This window comes from Lepisosteus platostomus, chromosome 3, assembly GCF_059453375.1.
Source record: "Lepisosteus platostomus isolate fLepPlt1 chromosome 3, fLepPlt1.hap1, whole genome shotgun sequence".
Lineage (NCBI taxonomy): Eukaryota > Metazoa > Chordata > Actinopteri > Semionotiformes > Lepisosteidae > Lepisosteus > Lepisosteus platostomus.
In genome coordinates, this window is record NC_142613.1 from 64742892 (window position 1) to 64763169 (window position 20278).

At 36.8% G+C, this 20278-nt stretch overlaps 2 protein-coding genes across 2 annotated transcripts; both read right to left on the reverse strand.

Annotated features, from left to right (window-relative positions):
* Positions 1-2808: 2808 nt before the first annotated feature.
* On the reverse strand, positions 2809-3916 carry msgn1 (mesogenin 1). Its single transcript, XM_088626444.1, has one exon. It carries the CDS (start codon positions 3627-3629, stop codon positions 3138-3140), a length of 492 nt encoding a protein of 163 aa, XP_088482570.1. The 5' UTR covers positions 3630-3916; the 3' UTR covers positions 2809-3137.
* Positions 3917-7331: 3415 nt separating this feature from the next.
* On the reverse strand, positions 7332-19872 carry gen1 (GEN1 structure-specific endonuclease). The gene is made up of 14 exons (XM_088626443.1): positions 19779-19872; positions 18790-18977; positions 17926-18118; positions 17126-17302; positions 14890-15000; positions 14686-14759; positions 14139-14230; positions 13566-13716; positions 12622-12658; positions 12413-12493; positions 11504-11634; positions 11229-11290; positions 10021-10170; positions 7332-9460 (listed from the first exon to the last, which is right to left on the reverse strand). Exons 2-14 carry the CDS (start codon positions 18948-18950, stop codon positions 7944-7946), a joined length of 2937 nt encoding a protein of 978 aa, XP_088482569.1. The 5' UTR covers positions 18951-18977; positions 19779-19872; the 3' UTR covers positions 7332-7943.
* Between the last annotated feature and the right edge of the window lie 406 nt (positions 19873-20278).

Below are 20278 nucleotides of genomic sequence, written 5' to 3' on the forward strand. Positions count from 1 at the left end.
TTTTTCAATAAAAATGCAACACGGTCTGCAATACCTAGAATACTTGGTTAATTGTTTGGCGAATTAAAGACTATATCCAAGTCTCATACAATAATAGCGACGGTAATTAACAGAAAAATAACATAAATCAAAACCTTTTCAATATCCGCATAGACAAATGTGGGGCCAGGTAGGACACAGCACATGTACACAGGTACTAGAGGTACTATATGAAAACAAGAAAACTTGCTATAGTCGTAGATTAAGAATCGTGGTACCGTACTGCGTTGAGAATTGGATCATATAGGGAAGGATATATTTCAGAATATAACAGCAACTTCTTACTGCAATAATATTGTCGCTACGTAATGATATCAACCACTTTGACGCCAAAATGGATTGTAAAGTTGAACAACAAATTGCATTCAAAATTCTCTTGCACTGTATTAATAATGAATGAAAAGATCATCAGTGTTACAGCTACTAGCACGTAGCACGTAGACTATAGTATGAGTTGTGTTAAATATACTGTAATAAGATATTCAGTTTAGAGAGAACTCTGTTGACTCTTAAATGTCACATCCGGATGTCACTTGGTCAATTCTATTATTATTTTTACGTAACATGACACTTGGAGGGGAGCAATGATTTTAAGGAAAAGGGGGGCTCAGAGGGTAAATTCTAAATGCAATGATTTTAATAGTGGGGAGTGTAATAGGATCATACAAATGTTAAAGCCTCCATCATAGACATGTAAAGAATATTAGGGTGCTGTACTGCGGGACTTTTATAATCACGGGTGTTGTACTTGACAGGTAGATTTATAGAAAATACAGACTCTCAAGAAGGGGAAAACGCAACACGAGAAAAGATCTGAATTAAACCAAATAAAAATGTTAATTATGTTCGTTTACAATTGCAAACCAAATGCAGAACGTGGTTTCAAAAATCCAAAGGCTCTTTCAATATACAATACATTTTCTCTCCTCTTATGGCAACAACAAACATTATTCAAATGTGATTTTAGACAAATTTAATTGTATTTAAAATTATTAAATTTATTTAATTTAATTTAATAACAGTCTAGCATATTTAGCTACTACACTGTGTCATCTGGTTATGGCCTCTCAATTGACTCTCAAATGGCAATTGACAATTGATAGAACTACTGTATACCCGAGCGTATTGATGTCAATTGTATCCTTCGTCCGTGTAAACGAATTGGGATGTGAATACAGCCAGTGACTGATTAAGTAGTACTGTATTACTTGCTAGTACAGTTATTAGCTGGTGCTTTAAGCCAATGATTGTATTAACACTACTCTCTGTATTTCGTCTGTACAGAGTGTTACAGCTATTTACTAGTTTATGATTATACAATCATTACTGATATAATATGTGCAATTATATATTAATATATTATACACGTATTAAAGTGCACAACATAGTAAAGTGACGTAACTGAAACGAATATATTAAAAGTCGTTGAGCATAAGTACTGCACACTATTTCGATAAAATGAGAAAAGGCTCAGTTGAGGTGGAGCAAATCCTGTACAAAACATGAAAAAGCATGATACGTTTATAGGCCTACAGATAAAAGCGGCTTAGTAACAAAAAAACGAATAGACAAGGTGTTCTCTCAAGTCTATGAATTGTACCATGTGTTGTTCATTATTATAAAAGAAGATTGAAGCCAGTGTGTTACACGCCACAAACCCAGGCTGTGCTCGAAACATTAGTTTGTTGCATATACTTGAGTAATGTATAGGGAGTTTCATCCCCTCACACGGACTGTTTTTAATTGAAAACAAACATTAAATTATCACATGCATACATCCCATATTTGACACTTCATTACAAGTATACATAAATGTAGACCTACTCTGAAATTAAATATTGCCAAATTAAATATTGTTTTATGTACACAAATAATTCAAGTATTCTGATTCCGAGCCCCCATCAGTTTCTATTTGGTAGAGCGACGGCAAGGCTTCATCTTTAGGGTCGCAATATGGACTGTATCAGCAGCTTTCCGAATTCGTTTCTTGGTTTTTTTCCTTCGGTTGCAATTGAGCACGCAGCCGAGGGGCAAAATGAAGACAATACCATACCGGCTAGCACGCAGTTTAGTACGCAGTATTGTACACATACAACACACTCGTAGCAATTGAGCACATAGTGAGGATAACACTAGGATAAAACTCGAGCAAACCCCACGTGACCACAGGGATCACACAAACTGCACACATAAGGCGCCGGAATCTCATCCACAAACCGAACAGCGGGCACTACCGAAACAGACGACCGCTGCAGCAACAGTAATTCCTAATGTAATGACGTTCTCTATAATCTACTGTTAAATATAGACCTATACCTATAGTGGGTGTAATTGTGTCCGCAATTAATATTAGGATCAGCGAAAACGCTGGTATACGTAATATATGTAATGTAATGTATTTGTGATGTTTTGAGGTTGATCAGATAAAACAATCTCGATGGTACTCGGGCTCAGGAACTCCTTCCCAATCATATTAAATCCCTTCTGGCAAATTCTGAGAGACTTCTGCGGTGATAGTGAAAGATGTTTGACATTTTGTCGTTTGCACTTTCCGTTGTCAAATGCAGAAAGTATTTGGAATATATGATCTAAAGCAAATTAAAACCAATCGAAGCAACTATAATGACGTGCGAGTGCAGCACCAAACACCAGACCCCGGCTCCGCTTTGGATAAGCACAATCCATTCATAAAATACACGTAACGTGTCCAGTTTATGTGACTACACACCCCCAGTTGTGATATTTTAAATTAAGAACTTGGCTAAAGTCTAAATAAAAATTTGTTTTATTTCATCGACATTAGTATAACAATAAAGCAAAATATACAAAAAATGTAACACAGGCGCAACCAATCATGCAACCACAAACATACAAAGCAATACAGAATTAACCCTCAAGACACGAGAAGCAGCTAAATCAAGCCAATTAAATCTCATCATTGAAGAAAGGAAAAACACGCTATTTTACAAAGAACTTCAGGAAAAAAAAGTTCATCCCGAAACAGCAAGCATCTGTATTCATCATGATGTTTTGAATAGTATTTGCTTTTGTGCAGTCCGCTCTGAGTAAACGTTTCCATTGGATAACAGTTCCTTATTTCACTGAAGCTCTTGGGGTTTTCGCAGCAGGTCGGAAAGTTCGTTAATATATTGAATGGTGTATTTCAAGGTTTGAATTTTGGTGAGGGGCTGTCCCCTCTGGCTGTAATCCGGAGGTAAATAATCTCGCAGCTGGTGGAGGGCATCAGCCAGGCTCCTCATGCGCATTTTTTCTCTTTCGCTGGCCTTCATCCTCCGTTTGGTTGTCATTTTGGGTTTGGCAGGCTTCCTTCCTTGTGAGCTGGACGAGGCCGCGGAGCCGTGCAGAGGCAGGTGATACGGAAAAGTGGCCGGAGTCCGGTATCCCACAACGCCGTGTGCCGTCTCTGGCGAAGAGCACATGGAGTCGAACGAAGATTCCGGGGACATACTGTGCGGAGACGGCCCCTGGCCGGTCTCTTCTGTCGCCCAGTTCCAGTCAACGAGTATCTTGGAGGTAAAGTGGTCCAGATCAGTATCCAGATCAAGCGGATCTTCGGGCAGGTTCTCCATGCCGAGAGCGCACTTTCTCCCTCCACACCCGTCAAGTCGAGGTTTTGTAGCGGTTCAAGGAAAAAGGATCGAGAAGGGCCGCCTTTATATCGGAGGGCGACATCTCTAGCAGTTCGTGTTCACAGCTGAGAGCCGAAGTTCAAAGAAAGGGAAAGTGCCAACAACGCAACCTTTCTAACAGCTCTGGCGAAGACCGAAGACAGCTTTCATTCATTATCACAAGTACGTGAAGTAGCCGTAAACAGCCAGGTAAAGTGTAGCAGCAAGAAAAATAATTAGATTGGCCATTGTGTGAACAGTGGTTTACATCGGTATTACTGCAATTATCAGAGTGGTGCGAGCAGGCTAATGAAGACGTAGAAAACCGCTAACTTATACACCAGGAGTTTTTACATTATTGAAGAAGGCGGAATTCGCGTGTTATTGAACATAATATGTCTGCTCTAGATTTAGGGTTGAAAGCAACAAGATAAGATTCCGCGTTCTAAATTCGTTTCACAAATAATATGAAACCATTTTTTCATTTCTTACTTCACATTTCTCTATTTGAAATGCTCCCAATTTCATTGGGATATTACAGAAGCGTAACTCACTGTTAGGCAAGTTTCAGAACTAGTAGTGAGATCGTTAGAACACTCGAGTTTACAAGTGATTTTGATTTCCTCTGCATGCAAATTAAACCACTCTGTCATAAAAATTTGGGAAATCTTTTTTTTCCCAAATTATGGCATAGCGTTATAGATTATTTTAATGTGGCATTCGCGGGATGCTTTTTAGAATAGAAGAAGAGTAAAATTCCATATTTCATTCTTTTCAAGAGTTAAATGCATATAATTTATAACAGGACAAGACTGTAGCAAAGCACAAAGAATCAGCAAGAAACCAGACTCGCTTTCGCAATTGATGAAATGCATGTTTTCCTTGTAAAATGTGAAATTAAAACATTGTAAAGAGAACCTTATCGATTTCTAATATTTGTATCTGCATTTTTAGAAAGCCATGGACAGGGCGTAATATTTAAAGGGAGGTGCCAATGTCATAATTTAACACACTAAGTGAAGCCCCCTATTAAGTTTGGAAATCGTTTAAAGTTAGAAAAAGAAGTACGCTATTTTTGTGTAGAGTGATCTGTAAATAACAGACGTGGCGCTCATCAAATACATTTGCAGAGCATTGTTAAATGGTCATTGTGACTTTGAAGGCTAATAAATCATGTTCGTAACGCCGACAGGCGGTTTTACTTTTGAGGAATCTTAAATCAAAACGGCTCTCAAGTCGGCGGGGTACATAGCATCCAGAAATCATCACCAGGAGGTGAAATGTACTTCCACAACACGTTTCTCACGATTTTACAATTAGCCACGTAAATATATATATTTATAAATGTTATGGTTTTTAATTGTGGGAAATATGATTTAAATAAGATAACACAAATTTTAAAGCCTAGATTATAGGCATTTAAAGAAAGTTAAGAAGCTGTACTGTACACTTTTAAAATGGTGCTATAAGTGACAAGTAGTTGTAAAGACACTGCAAACTTTCCAGAAGGTGAAAAGTGAACCAGGGAAAAGATCGGAATTAAACAAAATAAAAACGATAGAACATAGTTAATAATGAAATTATAATTTTACAATTGCTACGAATATTACACATAATACCACACTACCATGAAATGATAAGATTTAGGATCTCAGTATTTTGCGCGTGGTTTGTAAAATTTCTGAGTACAATACATTTCTGAGTAAAAGACATTTAAAACTATGAAAAATGATGAATTTCCCGCTGTTGCTAATTTGCCAGAGCCCAGAATGTCAAGAGTATTCTGGAAACAAAAATCCGTTCAAGGAAACATGCCTGGAGTCTCTACAACACGGTGGATGCAAGATGCTAAAGGTAAATGTGAAAATGTTTTTTTCCACTAACAAAAAGTGAAAACAATGCTCTGGGGACGTTAATACAACTTTTACTGAAGCAAAATACTACATTTGAAAAACCTGTAACAACAACAGTACATTTAATTGATATTTCAGATTCCTAGTCACACGGTAGTCATTCTGGTGTGATTCCGTATTGCATACTATGTAAACAATTTATATGGTTTAGTAACTTGAGCTTTTAAAATGTGTATAAAGTCAGATATCGTGAAGTACTATATATATGAGTGAGCCACGAAAATCCACAAAATCATTCATTGATCATATCAGCTGATCAGATTTGGTATCTTCTCTACTCGTCTTATTTTAAGAGCACTAGATGTCCATCCATCTATTCACTGCTCGGTCGTATCCATTTCTTCAGGGAAGAAATGTCTTCCTCACAAATGAAAGAACTCTTTCATGTCTGAGTAGGTGTGCTTTGCGTCACTCATAATAAAGGAACTCCGACAGACTGACTCTGGCCTGTTTTAGCCTAAGCGCTACTGAGAGATCAACACGGTAATAGTGGAAATCCTTACACTTTGCTCCTGGGAAACAGCACCTTAACACCGTGGATACGATTATTAGGACGGTGCTGAATCTTTCATCTTTTACTCCTTAAAGTTTTAATGGGAATAATACCAGCTTTGAAGAAGCATCTCGCCTTTCAAGTAAATCTATTCCCCTGTTCTTAGTTGTAAAAAGGTAACCGGTGCGGGGAGATGCCTTCTTTTCACGCAAATAAAACCCGTTACGTAACGTATTTTTAAATCTGTGAAGATGTCGAAGATATTACATTTAATCATTCTACGACAGTTCTCCTACAGCTATGATTTATTATTCCTTAAGCCAATTAATTATTCAATCGAATAAGCCTGCGCTCTGTCCACAAGCTTCTCTCCCTGTCTGTATGTCTGTGTGTCTCATGGAGAGCAAGCTGGGGTATGCGAAAAGACAAATTCCTAATACAAGAAATTGTATATGGCCAATAAAGCGATCTTATCTTATCTATCTTGATCAATTTAATTGATTGATTGGAATGTCATTATTCCCATTTAATGGTCCATGAGGTGCGTTTTGTGTATGCATACCCGAAGCGCGGCCGTATAGGGAAATTAAAAACCTGTCACAGCTGTATATTTTAAACGAATGTGAGTTGTACTTCACTGAGCTTTTGTTGCTTAAAAACAGTCACATTATCTTTTTACAATATGCCCTTTTCTTTATTTTTTGGTTCAACAAATAGAAATAAGTATTACAGCAATTTTATAAAAATATACTTTTTTCTTGTAAAAATACAATTGGCCAAACAATAATTTGTCAGACCTACAGTATGTTTGAGAAACAACTTGACAGACTTGAGGAATTGTGTTCTTAAAGGAAACCAAGGGGAGTTAATGCTATATTTAAAAAGTACTCCCTATTATGGGAGACCTTTATGTTTCTGCTGAGATACTGTTCTGAAAATATGAAAGTTGAGAAGATGAGAAGAGGAAATTCTACTGATTTGCTCTTTGGCTGGCAGATGTGGAATCAGTCTGAACTACAACAAGGTCTTCTACTGAAGACTTGTAATACATTACACATTGATCGGTAGTTTTTAAACTTTAAATTATTATCATTATTTATAGAACTAAACTTGTTTTAAATGCATCTGCAAACAGATGTTTTAGGTGTCATAATTTAAGATGGGCTTGATGCAGTTTTGAAAGGATCTGTAATGTCTCAAAGAATTTAAAATGGTTTTATCAAGTGAACACACAATAACTCAATATTTTACAGGATACAAAAACAAAATATGAATATATTTATTGGAAAAAATACACAAGTCCAATACAGTTTCATACAATGTGACTGCTGCAACAACAAAAACAAAATCATAACCTCTAATGTGTTTTTTAACTGCATTAGGAATGTTTTACCAATGCCCACTTTCATAGAAGTCTATAGGTTTACTGGCATAATATACTAGTTGTCACTCATAAAAGGTACATATAAAGTGTCATTATTCACATAAAAGTATATATACAATGTTACAACTCACATCATTGTAATTTAGTTTCAATCACCTACAACTTCAATCAATTTGACAAACAAAAAATATGAAAATAATTTTTAGTGTTCACAGCTCTCTTAATGTTTAGCACAATCAAGCTAGTTTTCCGATACTTAAAAGCAGCTACAGATATTTACACAAGTTTACAGTGAATTACAATGAAATAATTTTAAAATAGAGAATAAAGACACTAGAACATAATTCTCTATGTAAAATTTGCAATAATTAAAAATGAAGAAAATTACACAAATATTAGAAATACAGAATTAACTAACACAAAAAGTAGAAAATAACTACCAGGAAAGGGCATTAAAAATTCTGTAAATTTTATTTTAAAATACATTAGCTACTGAACTTGAGCTTCAGCCTTTCAGCTAGAGGCAGCGGGCTGTCTAATAAAATAACAGAATCATCTGCTACATTATCACATGTGTGAGAAAGAGCTTTAGGACTCTGAGAATTAAGGTCAAAAGTGCAACTCTGGTCCCCTATTATAATTTCTTCATTATCAACAATTATTTGTTTCTTCGCTTTCATTTCTGCATGATTATTTTTATTTTGCTCCACAGAAGCTGTCTGTGATACAAGATCTGCAGTATGGAAGTCTGCTCTCAGAGAAGCCGAATTGCCTTCTGTCTTGGCTGGCTTTCGGATTTTATTACTGACGGATGTGTACTTCTGTTCAGGTTTAGAAAGAACCACCTTTTTATGGCCTTTGAGTATTTTATTCTCTAAATCGCTGTCCTCGCTAGATGAATACAGTACATGGCATTCACTCTTTTTAAAGACATTTTTCTTTCTGCCTTTGTGAACAGGCTGGTCGGCTACATTGGTGCTACTTAGCCTCTGTACTCCACTGGAAGGTTTAGTTATGCTGCTAGTCTTAAGAAACTGTTTTTTTTCCAATGACTTATTAGAGTTCTTTGCACATTGCTTAATTCTACTGACTGCCTTCTGATTTGTGAGAGGCATGTCTGCTTTTGGAAGAGAAGAGATTGTATTCTGCTTACTAAAAGATTTCTGATGATAATTCAGCAATGTGTTTTCAGCACAAATCTGTTCTTTTGCTGTCTGTATAGTCTTTTTGATGGCATTCGTGGGTGATGTTATTGGTTTCTGGAACATAGTATTGTGCCCTGCGGGAATCAGGTATTTTGGCTGAGCTTTGTGCCTTAAGTTGTCACCAGCTGCATGCTGAATATGAGAGTTATTGGACTGACTAAAGTTCTTCATAATAACACGCTCTCTTAAAGAAAGCTCTGAAACGGGCAGCTTTGTCCCTTGATTTGAAAATCTCTCGCAATGCAAAACTGTGGGTTTTATTACTTTATTACAGGAACTGAAATCACCAGATTCGCCAGTGCTCTCGCCATTGCAGTTGACACCTTTTTGAGGTGTAACATTATTTGGTTCAGATGCTGCGTTTTGCAGTTGTGGAGGTGGAGATGCACCAAAGGATGTTGCTGCCCAGTCAATGTCACTCAGATGCAGCACATCTATTACTGCAGATGCCGAATGGGAGAATGAGGCTAGACTGGCCTTATCTGGCGAAACAGGAGACAGAGCACGACCAGCATCTTCAGTCTGTGGCTTCTCTGGGCCATGCAGATTTGTGTGGTGCTCACACAACTCTTCCTGCTGGCTCGTAGTTGTGTGGGCGAAAATTTGGAGAACTTGACAATCCGGTGTCGCCTCACTGCCTTCGTGGTCTATGGCAACAACTGCAGGGATTCGAGCTGTGGCAATGGCAGCCACTTCTGCTCTTTCTTGAGAAGAACTATGGATGCTCATTTGGGCAAAGAGGCTTGAAACTTCATCAGTATCCCCTGACTTCTGCCCTTTTGGCTTTTTCTTTTTATCTGCAATGACCACAAAACACCATCTGTAAGATCTGAATCTGAAGTGTAATTGTGCATTATTATTTACTTGGTGTAGTTAAAAAGTATCATTCTCATTTTTTTTCCTACTTTTCCTTCCATGAGGTTTTTTGGTGAGTGTAATTTTAGGTTTTTACAGTATATGATAATATATGCCACATTTCAATTTATACTTTCACTGTACTCTGCCTATGATATTTTCAGTAGAAAATATATCTTATCAAACTGAGCAGAGGTACAAATGTGTGTCCTTTGCTTAGCAACACCTCTGAAATAAAAGGCTTAAGAGGAAGACCAATTTTGAAGAGCCATGATACAAAATCACTTTGAACTGCACAGCTGCAGCAGCAAAGGAGGAGACGTCTTATTTCTGGATGTTTCCTTAAGTGCTTTCATCAAAAGAAAGAACATTTATAGCTGTTATTATATTTTTAAATTGATATACTGAAGTGACAATGGAAGATGTTTATTGTAAAATATTAGCTGCATCCTCTTAGCTCTTATCTCGTACGAGCTAAAGAATATAACGTATACAAACTTACTTTTGTTCTTGTTTTCCTCAGCCTCAGCCCTCTCCTTCAAAAACCTATCAACGGTCTCTGGGTAGGCTGACTGGAACAGAGATACCTCCTCAACTGTTTTGACTGTGTCCAAAGATTCTACAGGATGATCTTCTGCATAAATAAAGTGCTCTAAAATGCAAACAGAACCATTTATAGTTTAGTGGTCAAAATGTTTGTGCAGAACGCAAATCGCAAAAGACAACAAGAACTGTAGGTGAGTATGCAAAATATATGTTTAAAGTGCTCCAATGGAATTCTTAAACTGACAGGAAAAAAAATGGGTTTGCACTATTGCCTGAAACGTTTTTACAGTACAAATTCAACTTGAGTTTGGTAACTGAGAAATAATTAATCCGAACAAAGAATAAGACCTGCCTTCACTTTGATTAGACACAAGACTACATGCTTGGGGGTTGTTTGTGTAAGACCTGAGACTGGAAAAGAGGAAGTTCTTTTGACACCTTCAGGGACAGTGCCTAATTTGGCACCTTTAATCGGTATTAAAATTTCAATTTACAACAGGAAAAAAAACAAGTTCCTAAAGAAACAGTGCAATCTATAACTGTGAAATTTGGATTCTTCAGTCACTGTTTTTTCTTCCACTGCTTTCTATAATTTACATTTTAGGAAGAATAGAAGGACATTACATTTTTATCAGATGCTGTCTAGTAGCTGTGCAGAATAATGTATCATCTTAAAATAATTAGATGAATTGGTATTTTGATAACAGAGAGTTGACCAACAACTCAATCAGGAGATGGTCACTAGATTGACAGATGGTACTGGTACTGAGAAATGTGGAAAATGACATTGTAGGAGCATTATTAACTCCTATAATCAAGAGGGATCTCAAAAATAGCCAAATACATCTTAGCATTAAACACATGCGAGTTAATAGGTTAGTTGGCACAATCTACCCATATAATAAAAATACATTTACCACAGTACTTTCCTGAAAATTTATATTATGGTAAAGTATGAGAGAAATGTATTGTAATCTAACGGAACAAGCAATTTACTAATCTAAAAGTAGAAAAACCTGACTTTGCTAAAACATTTTAATACTGCCCATATAGTAGTATTTATTATAACAACAATTAGAACAAATTATTTTCTAGTCAACATAATCTGTGCATCAGTTTATAAAAAACTCAATAAGAACCCCTTATAGAAAATAATTTTCTAACCTGGTTTCTTCCAGATAATCTCATAGCAAGCAACTCCATTTCTGACTCTTGACTTGAATATCCTGCATAAAATAAACATGATTTAAATTTGTATTATTACATTTTTTTTTACAAAAATAGTTCTCCATATAACGTCTTACAGTTGCTGGCTACTGAAATGTAAATATGGCTTTATTGTATTTAACACTCTCTGAATGGAGTGTAACGTGAAAAGAGACTCTTTTCAGATAATCTAGCCGCAATACCATATTTAAAACTCTTAAACAGTACAATACCTTATTGGCTCTATCTGTGAAGCACTCTCTTTTCCACATTTTCTGTTCATCATTTCTGTATATGTGATCAACACAACCACCTTCTCACTTGTATAGTGTTCAGGCCACTCCATTTTGTCCAGAGCAAATTTCTGAAACATGTAAAGTGATATGACAGTTGTCCATGTACAGTAAGAAGTCTGACTCTGTACAAACTGCTCTTTAATAGTAGTAGTACAGTAATACTCCCAATCAGGAATAATCTTTCATCAGGAAACTCAAATCATTTAAGCACTAAAGGGTACAAATTGTGAAAAGGAAAAACGAAATACATTTTCAACTAATCAGAAACAAAACCAGAGATGAATCACTATTTTAATCATGTTTACTATATGAATACTAGATCTTACACAAAGCTAGCATTTACTCAGTTTATGTTTGCTTTCATAGTGACTGCAAACATCATCATTAATTCCATTATCTTAAATTTGAAATGGAAAATGAATACAAAAGTTGCACATGCAAGAACTGGCAGCATCTTCTTGTAAAGTAGATAATTCAGCAGAGCAGCTGTGTATATTGAAGAATGTGTTCTACATGCAGTTATCACTCCTCCGAGTGATGCTCAGTGCCGCGAACGGTACTGTGTGATAATCAGTGGATATAGCTGTGTAGTGCTGTTCAGCTCATGTCACAGACATGTAATGTCACCAAGCTCACTACGCTACTGGAAGTGATTAAAAGAAAAATAACTAGTAAAATACCATAAATGTATTGCTGGCAGTTATGTAGTTAAAAAACACGATTCATAATACATTAAGTATTTTTTACATTATTACAGATGCAGTGTGCTAACATAAAAATGCACACAATAATTAAATATTTAATTTTCCTTTGTACTATTTCTACACAGTAGAGAATCCAGCTTACCCGCATTGCAAAAAGATTTGGTTTTCTGTACTTGAGGTTTTTAGTAAGTTTGTCCTTGGATATCAGAAATTCCTTGATTATCTGAAAGAAGAATAATCAATGCTGGGAGGAAAATAGGAACTGAACATGACAATGAATTAAATACTTTAAAAATAAAATATGATCAGACCATTCTTATCAATGTGACAAATGCTGACACTGATGATTACCTCTGAAAAAGGGAATCCTTCACATGCTAGGGCTTTTCTGTTAAGAAATAGGTAATATTTTGTAAAACAATTCACACACATTTCACAGAAAACACAACTTAGTTATTAGAATTGTAATAATTCAATATATTATAGAATAATATACATTTCTTTATAAATAACATCTGTATCTTTAAGATGTCATATATATTGTAATACACATTTCATAAATGTAATGTGCAGGGTGATATAGTTGGCTTCAGACTTCCCAAATATAAGCAATCTGTCCTCATTTTAAATATTTATAAAAATTAATTGTGCAATATAAGTAACTGAATTACCAATTTGAAATTATAGTTAAAAACGAACAAATTATGAAGTTTTTATTAAATAAAATCAAAGAAAATAATGCAAATGCATGTACAAATAACACTCAGTGTGACCCAAAAGTTAACACTGTTCGGGCCACAGATGACTTCAGTACACTTATTAAGTTACAAACACACTGCATACATTTTATAAATGAAATGTTTTAGCCTTACTACATAAGAGGAAATTCGTTGCGTAAAGAGCTATATTTATAGAGCTCAAAAACAAGATCATTTGAGCAAGAAGATTAAATGTATCAATAGGATAATATCAGAAAAGTTACAAAGTTTCTAACTGATCAGCAAAAAATAATTTATAACATACATAGTATCCATTTGTCAGTATCCTTGACATTTACATTTAACCTCAAGATTAGTCATCTTCTAAAAATGCAGACAATATATCAATGTCCTACGGAAATATATACAGTGTATATATCTAGATTAGCCCGTGTTTATTTTAATGAAACGTGAACTGAGTATTTCAGTGTACGAAGCCTAAACTTCCTGAGTCTAAATTTTGTGCTACGGTATTTGAACCCGAAGTCTCTCTGGAACACCCAAGACATGGAGATAAGAGTGAAGGTGAAAAGTTACTTTTTGATGTTGAACTCTGCTGCACTCGCCTGCCTTCCTCGTTCTGTCTGATGCCAGTCACAGGGGCAGCAGTAGTCGTATCCCTGGGGCTCACAGAACCGTTTGCTGTCGCACAAGTTGCATCCGTTCCTCTCGTGTGTCTTGGCAGATCCTGTGGAAGCACAAAAAAAATAGCCCCCCCACCCCTCTTCTGAAAAATTGTAATGACATTCATATACTGTACATTCCTGTGAAAGGCAATCAGAGGTGGGGATGGCACAGTGGCACAGCGCTGGGGCCCCGGGTTCAATTCCAGGCCTGGAGTTCCAGCCGCGTGGAGTTTGTATGTTCTTCCCGCAATTGTACAGGTTTTCTCCAGGTCCTCCTGTTTCTTTCCACAGTCCAAACACATGTTGGTAGGTTAATTGGCCGAGGTGCGAGTGTGTGTGTGTCTGTATTTGGGTCCAGCACTGAGATGGACTGGTTTGCCTCGTGCTTCATGCTTCCTGGGATGGGCTCCAGGCCACCATGAAGCCGGAATGGGATAAGCACCAAACTCTGCACTACCCTCTGAAAAGGAGAACAATAACCCACCTGGGTGACAGCAGATTTGACAATGCGTTACTTTTTTAACAGCTCTTCTCTGAACGTCCAGATCCTGAGTCTGTTCCTTCCATTGGCTGAACCTAGAAATGAGTATTTCATATTGAGGAAATTCTCACTAGACAATTCAAGAGCCTAAATTTTAAAAGAATTGTCTAATGTTGCTTTGTTTTTTACAACATTTAGGTCGGCCATCTACACATTTTACACATTTTTTTTCTCCTACACAGAGGAGAAAACAACAAATTCCGTATCGTATTAGTTCATAGTTTTGATATTTAGCCACGTCCATCAAGCGAGAGTGTAGCACATTCTTCTTCAAGGTGTAGAATTGGGGTAGATGGGTTAAAAATGCTGTAATCCAAATTTACTCTGCTGTTCAAGTCCCATTGCAAGAGACAGCTTATGAGATTGTTCAAATATTTTCACAAATTATTGGAAACTGGAAAAGTAAGTAGTATTTAATGCCCAACCAAGTGTCTTTTAAAAAGGCCTTTAAAACACTGCACAGAAATATGTTTAATAGGTCAATTCTTACTTCTGAAGGAGTGTTTCTCCCTTTAATGTCTCTATAAGTTTTAAAGTCATTTCTTTTCCAACTCCTGGTATTCCCTGGCAGAGAAAAAAAAAAACGTCAATGTTGTCCATGTTAAGGTTGACGTTTGTACAGTATACAAACATTTGATTCTGCATTTCTGTAACCGCCTGTAATTGAAAGAGATAATATACACCTGATTCCTACCTTTGGAAGATAATCACAACCGAGCAGGATTGCAAAACCCACCAGGGTTTCCCGTTCCAGTCCCAGGATAGACTGAATCTTTTTCATTTTATAGCAGTCGAGTTGAGGATCCTGAAAAACAATGTAGTTGTGAAATGGAGAAAATGCCAGAGCAGAATAAGGCATCGTAAACGTAAATAGCATGGAAACACCACAATGTTTATTAAAATACTTTTTGCAGTATAAAAATACTAATGTACTACTACAGGTACTGTAGTAGGTTATAATTACAAAAATAAAAAACAGAACACAGTTCCTGGGCACAGCACCTTTGAATTATAATCAGGAACACAAAAGCACATTCAAAATTACAGGCCTTCAGTTTACATCTAAAGGACTCTTGATATTTACCAGTCCTTATGTTAACTAAGTTACATCTGGAATCTCCAGCCCAAGCTGATTAAATTAAGTAGCCTGTGATTGAGGAACTGATTAAATAAATTTTAGAATAAGTAAGTTCCAAAGAACATAAAAAGCTCTACAAGGTAATTCTGCTACTTTAGAGTCCTTATGAGAAATCATTACTAACCAGGACAAACACAAGAACTCTGGTATAGCATGTTAGTAAATGAATAATATAGTAGATTCATTCTCTACAGGTTGGAGCCTATTAGTTTTATTATAAGTCTTACAAGATAAAAGAGAGCTAAAGTGATCAAGGCAAAAAAATCACAAAATATTGTACAGCAGTCACAGCGACATCCTTCCTACTTTTACAAACTAAGGTTGCTGCTGGAAGAGGTGTTAGTGGGGTCAGCAGGGGGCGCTCACCCTGTGGTCCATGTGGGTCCTAATGCCCCAGTATAGTGATGGGGACACTATACTGTAAACAGGCGCCGTCCTTCGGATGAGACGTAAAACCGAGGTCCTGACTCTCTGTGGTCATTAAAAATCCCAAGGCGTTTCTCGAAAAGAGTAGGGGTGTAACCCCGGCGTCCTGGCCAAATTTCCCATTGGCCCTTACCAATCATGGCCTCCTAATAATCCCCATCTATGAATTGGCTTCATTACTCTGCTCTCCTCCCCACTGATAGCTGATGTGTGGTGAGCGTTCTGGCGCACTATGGCTGCCATCGCATCATCCAGGTGGATGCTGCACATTGGTGGTGGTGGAGGGGAGTCCCCATTACCTGTAAAGCGCTTTGAGTGGAGTGTCCAGAAAAGTGCTATAAAAGTGTACATTATTACAGCACACCACGGTAATATCTCTGTCCAACAGTGTCATGAGGTTTTTAATGACCAAGTAGTCAAAACCTTAGTTTAATGTGTCATCCAAAGGAGAGCACTTCCTATACCTTTGTGGCTCCATTCACCATACTGAGGTACTGGTTTGGTAATTCTGGTCCAGAAAAGCGTTATATAAGTGTAAGCAATTATTATTATTATTAATTATTTTAAATGGCAATGAACACCACATCCCAAACTACTTCATAAGATGAGCTGCAAATCAGAAGAAAAGCTTAGCTTCCTCACACCCAGAGCTGCTAAAATACATGCCTTTACAGGAAATTTAAAGGACCCAATTGTTTGTATCCCTGATTGAAATCCCATAATTCTAACCTCTGTTGTAGTAATGTGGTGGCATGTGGCAGAACACATCTTCACAGGTAACGTGTGGGCATACATCAGACTACAAATCAGAAGTTGCCCGATGGTTTTAAGGGATTGATACAGCTTTCCTCAATCCAGTACGCACATACCATGCAAATCCATCTTTTGAAACGTCTTTAGTACACAGATGAAAATAACAAAACCTGTTCCATGACCTTGTAGACATACAATGCAACGCCTGTTTCAAAACTGTATCATAAGCGGAGGAGTCTGATTAAATTTATAGGGAATATTTATAGGCTACAATAAAAAAGCATACAAAGAGGGCTAAATTATTTTATGGATGTGTCACAATGTATAATTTTTATTTCACCAGTATTACTACACCCTTTTATTTAAAGAGCAAATTACAAGTTGACCTAATGCAAAAGAAATTCTAGCTCCAGTTACACTGCAGAAAAACTCCCCTTTGATTGAAATTATTTGCATGGCAAATTACTAGCAATTAGATGTATCGATAATACCATCTATCAGACAATCACTGCAATGATTTGGCCAAGGAAACATTCTGTCTTTTATGCTCGGTATATATGTTTGTAACGCATATACTGAACATAGGAAATGTAAGAGATAACTAATATCCTACCTTGGTGTTCATGTTAAAGTTTCTGTAAACCGTCTGAGCTCCGTAAAGGAAGGCATCCCCATCGTTTGTAATACATCCATCCACCTGGCCGTTGGCATCCAGGTAGGCACACAGAGCTTCAGCCTCTCCCGCTGCCGTGACCCAAGGAATGCCGAGACAGTCGAGCATCTGTGAGCACTAGATACAGCACATAACGGCAAAACATTTAGAGCGCTCTGCAGGACAGCACAGTCCCCCTTACATCACATATTAAAAACAAAAACAGTCTGATCATCTAAATTCAACATTACAAACAATCCATGAGTATTAGAACTCAGGGAGTTAGATAAGATAAGAGATAAGATAAGATCACTTTATTGGCCATATACAATTTCTTGTATTAGGAATTTGTCTTTTCGCATACCCCAGCTTGCTCTCCATGAGACACACAGACAGGGAGAGCAGCTTGGGGTCAGAGCGCAGGATCAGCCATTGTACGGCGCCCCTGGAGCAGCTGGGGTTAAGGGCCTTGCTCAGGGGCCCAACGGAGTAGGATTCCTCTGCCGGCCGCAGATCCTTAGCCACAGTGCCACCGCTCCGCCCCTTGCTTATTAAATATGCTTATTTGTAAAATGTATCAATTAAAAATTAAACCTTGTACAGTAATTCTTCCTTTTTTTTTTCAGGAAGCATGCCAACAGATTAAAAGAAACAGTAAAGTCACAATTAACACAAAACACACAAACTGGTAGGGCTGCTTTTCCACCAATACTGACACACATTCTCTAGACCAGAGCACGTGAAACCACACACATCCTGACCTCTTTAAGTACAGACTTGAAATGGGACCTTCCAGTTTTTCCTGGTTTAGATGCAGGCTTCTTTGAGGGTCCAAATCTCATCTCATTTCTCTTGTTCATAGTCTCAGCTTTCAGTTTTGGCGCTTCTCCTTCCACCACAAAAATCAGCTTTATTCCCATAAGCGTTAGAGACATAACTCGGAAAAATAAATTTCTGACCAGAAAAAAAAAGACATTTAAAGGTTATGCTGATAAGTTCTCTCTTTTACAATCCAAGAAAAAATAAACTACTTTTTTGGTGGTTACAGGTGAAAAAAAAGTTCTATAGGTATTAGGATGAGAATCCAAATGAACACATCTCATTTCAAGTTTTCTTTTAATGGCAATTACATCTGCATTTTAATCAATGCAAAACATGTTTCTCTATAATGGTCACATAAATAGACTTGCACCTGTGATTGTGTCTCCTGAGATGCATAGAATTTGTCATCAGTTCTACATTAAACTATTACAAATGCATCTTTCATGTTTTTTTTACAGTGAACTTGAAATTTAAGTTGTGATTAGCTGTGTTATTTTTGCTTAAATGTATAACCCTCCACTTAATTATACTATTCATGTTGTACCTTGTATTGTATTATACTGTACTTATTTTAATTGGTTGTTATAACCATTTGCATTATTATATCACTCTACTCTATTGTGTGATTCAGACCTATGAAAAACACCTTAATTTTTAATACAAAGAAAACATTAAGAATGGAAATAAAAGATTAAATTGCTTGTATTTATCCATAATACATGTTTAGTTCATTACAAAAATTCCTCTGCTGGTTTTGATCTGAGAGGTATTAGTCATGAAGTCTTCATCCTGAGATAACTCACCTGAGATGAGGTTTAGTAACTTTCCCCATCATCTCTTTTACAAACTGAGCCTCACAAACCCACAGGCTTAAATCCACAGCCAAGGTCTTCCCACTAAGACTGTAGAGGGGCACAGATTCTCTCACTGGCTCCAGAATCGGCCATAACTCATTAACGCCCATGCTTCAAATTTTACAGTTCCGGGGTGCCTAGAATTAGATCAAAAGGTATTCAGATGAAAACACATAGCCCATCTGGCTTATTTTGTTTTATCTCGAGAGCTTCATTCAACCGTTTCTTGAAAGAAGTAATGGCATAAGCTTTGACAGTATGAATGGGTAACTTGTTCCAAGTTCCCACAATCCTTTACTAAAGACACGTCTCCCGTTATCAGTTTTAAATTCCCCTTGTTTTCCATTTCATGGTGCCCCGTGCTACATGTTTCACTGCTGATACCAACAAAGTCCAAAAGATGAACTAGTCAATGGCTTTGTGGATCTGAGTGCTTGGATCAGGTCCTGCTGTCAGTAAAACCAATAGACATGTAGATCAATATTTTACACCCGCTAAAATAACGTCACTTGGGGCCTAGCTCAATCTTCTTTAAAATAATTATAATGCATATGTATATATCAGGTTTTCATTTCCATAGGACACGAAAAGAAACATGGAGTCACAATAGTCTCTTGGAAAGGTGAAAACAGACTAATGTACGTCAGATATAACATGCTTTCTCCATCATAAACACCTGAATATCATTTTTTAACTCATGATGTAATTATTTAAAAGGGTAGCGTTATTTTAAACGTTTTATTTTGTGCTCCATTGGTAACTAGACATGCGTACCGGCTATAGTGGATACAGTGGATGGATTTCAGTCAGGGTATCTACTTCACATATGTACATTTCTTTTTAAATTTTCACAAATTTCGTACACATTACTTAGAAATAAATGCTAAAACATCAGAGATGGCAAACGCTTTCTTCATAATAAAATTGGCTTGATTTACCTCTAGAACAAACCCCCCTGAAAAGCGAATTTCAAATAAAGCGCTCCCAAACTCTCATCCTTCCTGCCTGCCTGAGCGCTTCACAGGACTTCCGGTTCCGGGTGTGTATTTACAGTTTCATTTAAAGCCATATCAACAAAATGAATCTTTTTTAATGATCTCTGTGACTTAAACAATTATGATGAAGAATGTGGGTTAGATTCATTTTGTATATGTGAACACTTGGAAATATAGCTGTATATAGGTGGATATTCAACATTTAGGCATTTCAAAAGAGCATCAGACATTGCATTTCGGAGATCGCTTCCGGTTTAGTCAAGGATGTGGGATGATTTAGACCGAGGGCTGAATCATTGCATGTACTAGTAAAACTTGAATTTACTGTCCAGGGTGTATTGCCTGTTCCTGAAAATACCTCACAGTATATGTTATCAATTTTGTTTGTTCTTTAAGATATGTTCGCTTTTGTTTTGGTTAACTTTAGGATAAGCATGTGCAAC